At 46.0% G+C, this 3,697-nt stretch overlaps 1 protein-coding gene across 1 annotated transcript; it reads right to left on the bottom strand.

The window, feature by feature from the left end:
• Positions 1-494: 494 nt before the first annotated feature.
• On the bottom strand, positions 495-3,683 carry DCAF12L2 (DDB1 and CUL4 associated factor 12 like 2). Its single transcript, XM_040466478.1, has one exon. The coding sequence runs from the start codon at positions 3,681-3,683 to the stop codon at positions 2,310-2,312; it is 1,374 nt and encodes a 457-aa protein (XP_040322412.1). The 3' UTR covers positions 495-2,309.
• Between the last annotated feature and the right edge of the window lie 14 nt (positions 3,684-3,697).

The raw sequence follows: 3,697 nt of genomic DNA, 5'->3' as shown, positions 1-3,697 counted from the left end.
AGACCCCTACTAGGTCCAGCTAAGAATCTAAGGAAGACAGTCCTTTGTAATCCATCTCCAGATATGTGAACCTGAACTGTAGGTGTTCTTGGTCTTTGGTTTGACAGTATTTTTATTGTTTGCCCTCATTTCCCCATATTCTTGATCTGTTTCAGAACCTACTTGGTACTCTGACCACAAATCTAACCCAGCCACAGTGGCTTAGAAAGGATCAGGATCAAGCAGATACGTGATTGTCAAAGAGCACAGAGTTTGATGACCCACAGCTGGCAAGGGTATGGTGAAGTAGGCATGCATACATTATTTATGGGAGGTTAATCTGGTAGTACTTCTTTGGATGGTAATTTGGCAATGGCTATTAAATATAAAATTGATCCAGCAATTCCATTTCTAGGAATTTATCCTGCAGATCTACTTACACATGTGCACAAAAATGTATGCACCTAAGCAATCACTGTAGAATAGCTTATAGTTACAGCAAATAAGAACCAATATACATGCTCATTAAAGGTATAATGAATAAAGTATGTGCCAATCATACAGGGAAATACTATACAATTAAAATTAATTAGGTAGATAGGTATAAGAAAAAATCTCTAAGATTTTGTGATAAATGGCACATTTATATAAAAATTGCATACACACATACATATATGCTTCTATATGTATTGACTATACAAACACAAAATATACTGCTTGTGATCTATGAGCAGGAGATCAGGGATCCTAGGGTATGAGACCTACTTTTCACCTTACACTTTTTATACAGTTTGACTTGTTTGGTCATGTGCATGTATTACTTATCTCGAATAAAACAAAACTAAAGACCAAGTCTTGATAGACATAGTTTAAAATATTAGGAATATGTGCATATGTAAAACGGTATACACATGTGCCTTTTTTTCACATGGGAAGTAACACAAAGACATACACAAATACACAGCATATGTGAGTAGGTAGCTATAAACACAACATGTACTTTTTTTTGTAAATAAAGTTTTTTAAATCATCTTAAAAACATAAGATACCAAAATGTCCCAACCTATAGCAAGTATATTTTGATAAGGCATTCAAGATGTTATTTCATCTTTTCACCCATGATACTAGCATAAGTTTGCTTTTCAAAAACAAATATACAGAGTAATGTGTGCACAGCTAATGTTTCAGTTTCATCTGGTCTCTTGGAAGATTTTGACTTTGATAAATATATTCCTAGAAGACAATTAAGAAAAAAATAGATATGTAAGCATTTAAAAACCTTAGCCTAGTACTTAATTGCTAAAATGCTAAACAAGTTTTATTTTTTCTGCAATCCATCACATACACAATCCCAATAAAAGGAATACCCATGTATATAATAAAAAAATTGTCAATAACATCTACATTGAGCACAACAGCGGGCCTTTCTGTGTAAATGGCTGCCTGGATAGTGTTACCTAAACTTTAAATAAATGTTTACCCCCAAAAGAACTTCCCTGATTGTCCTGCCATGTATAGGCCAGTTTTGATTAGCTATGGAAGTCTGTAGCATAAATGATACCCAGGAAAGCAGGCTGTGTTATAGCAGCTTTAAACAAGAAGGCTGAGGACCTGGGGCTAAATTTTACTGAATAAAATAAAATTACTAATCAAAATTGTGATTAATAGGATGAACACCATTCTAAGATTTCTTGACGAAGAAAACATATTTTTAAATATTTTATGTACCAAAAATATACAAACAACAAACAACCAGGTTCCAAAATCCAAATGAAACAGGCCCCAAATGGTGGCAATCCAGATCTTAAAATGCATTTTCTAGAGCAGAGCTATATACCTGTTCTCTTATATATATGAAGGGTAGTTCCTCCAACCAGCCCCAAAGATACTTTTTAGCATATATTTTCCCAAAATACCATACATCTGAAATGTGTAGAAGACCTGAACATACTGTTGAAATATTGGTAAAAAAAGTATTGAATTGTAGGGGGTACCACCTCTACAACAGCCCAAAGAAAGAGCATATGTCACTCAAAGAACACAATTAAAGATTAGACAAAATTCTTTGTAAGAGGAGGCAAAAAACATGGTGGCGTTGGGAGAGGTACAGAAAAATCTTAAAGCCAACTTTCGATTGCCCAAAGATCACCTTTGATTTGTCTCTCTCTTTCTCTCTCTGCCTAAATACACTAAACACAGGTAAGCTGGGCACTTTCAACCTAGAAGACAAATGCCACAGTGAGTTAAAAAGCACAAAGCACAGCGTGAAGAAGAAAGTGAGCGGGGACTGGAAGGTAAATCTGGGCACTTTGAGAACACATTGGCCATCCTTAGCTCCAGAGGCCTGCGTAGTTCCCATGCAGGCCTGAAGGGAGAGGCCCTCCAGCCACAAAGAGCTTCATCTCAGGCCAGTTGTAGCAGTGGGTGTAGAGCGCGTTGGGGAACTCCCCTATACCGCCAAAGTAGTTCACCCACAGGTCATCGTGATTGAGCCAACCTCTGCCACAGGTGAGCTTGAGCTTCTTTCCTGAGGGCCCAGGACAGGAGTCTGGGCTGGCCGACGCCATCTCCTCCAGAAACTTCTGGGCACGGATGTCATAGAAGAGCAGGGAGCCATGGCCCGTGCCCACGGTGATGATGTGCTGGTAGAAACTCAGCGAACGCACCCCTGTGCCGCCCTCTCGGGAGCACAGGGGCCGGATATTCTGCTGGCGTTGGCGCGGATCTAGGAAGGAGACATGGGACTGAGAGCCAACCGCGTACAGGGACAACTCTTCGCAGTAGGTCAGGCACACATTCTCTCGGCAGTAGGGCAGCCTGATGGACAGCAGCCTGGACAGAGTGCTCCGGGCTTTCCACAGGTGGAAGTAGCCGTCCAGGGACACGGCTCCCAGCTCCTGGTTCTTGCCACTAAAGGCCAAGGCCCGCACCTTGCGGTTACTGGGGCTGGTGTTGGACCTGGGGATGGTCTCCATGTCCCTCGGACGGATGTGGGCGTACACAGGAAGCCCCGCGTCATTGTGCCAGGCGATGCTGCCATTGAACATGTCCGGGTCCAGCCGCCATAGAGCCACAGTGCCGTCGCGGGAGCCGCTCACAACCACTGTATCGCTCATCCAGGCGATGGTGAAGATCCAGTCCTTATGGCCGTGGCGGTCGCCCAGGCACACGGGGTCCAGGGTGGGCAGCTGGTAGACGGCCAGGCTGTTGGGGTTCTCTCCCCCGGTGGCCAGAAGCGTCTTGGAGGGACTCAGCTCGATGGCGTGGATACCGCAGCTCGGCTGGGCCCGGGCCAGCCAGGGCCCCCGGTCCCGCATCAGGGGGATGCGCGTGATTTGCCCCGAGTGCACGTCCACCACGAAGAGGGTGTTACATTTGGTGCCGCACACGACCTGCCTGGCGTTCAGCCACTGCGACGCGAACACCTTGTTGAGGGTGCCCAGGGCCAGCTCGCGCTCCCTCAAGAGTTCGGGCAGCTTCTGCACCGCGTAGCCGCGCAGTTCGCCCTTGGAGCCCGACAGCCCGGCGCCGCCCCGCGCGCCCACCTCGCGGTCCTTGAGGTAATGCACCAGCGAGCGCCGCGTCGCCGGCCGCTTCTGCTTCTTAGGCAGCAGCGGCCCCTCTGCGTCCGCCGCGGAGCCTTGAGAGGACGAGCTCTCGGCGGGCGCTTTCCGCTTCCTGCTACCTGTTTGCTGCGGGGCCATGGTGGGCGGCGGGC

Source organism: Herpailurus yagouaroundi, unplaced genomic scaffold (genome assembly GCF_014898765.1).
Source record: "Herpailurus yagouaroundi ecotype Mexico unplaced genomic scaffold, PumYag 61237, whole genome shotgun sequence".
Classification (NCBI taxonomy): Eukaryota; Metazoa; Chordata; class Mammalia; order Carnivora; family Felidae; genus Herpailurus; species Herpailurus yagouaroundi.
This window is presented reverse-complemented; position numbering and strand designations above follow the sequence as displayed.

What these genes read in the sequence shown, in the direction of transcription:
- DCAF12L2 (XM_040466478.1), bottom strand. Translation starts at nt 3,683, where the DNA reads ATGGCCCCGCAGCAAACAGGTAGCAGGAAGCGGAAAGCGCCCGCCGAG.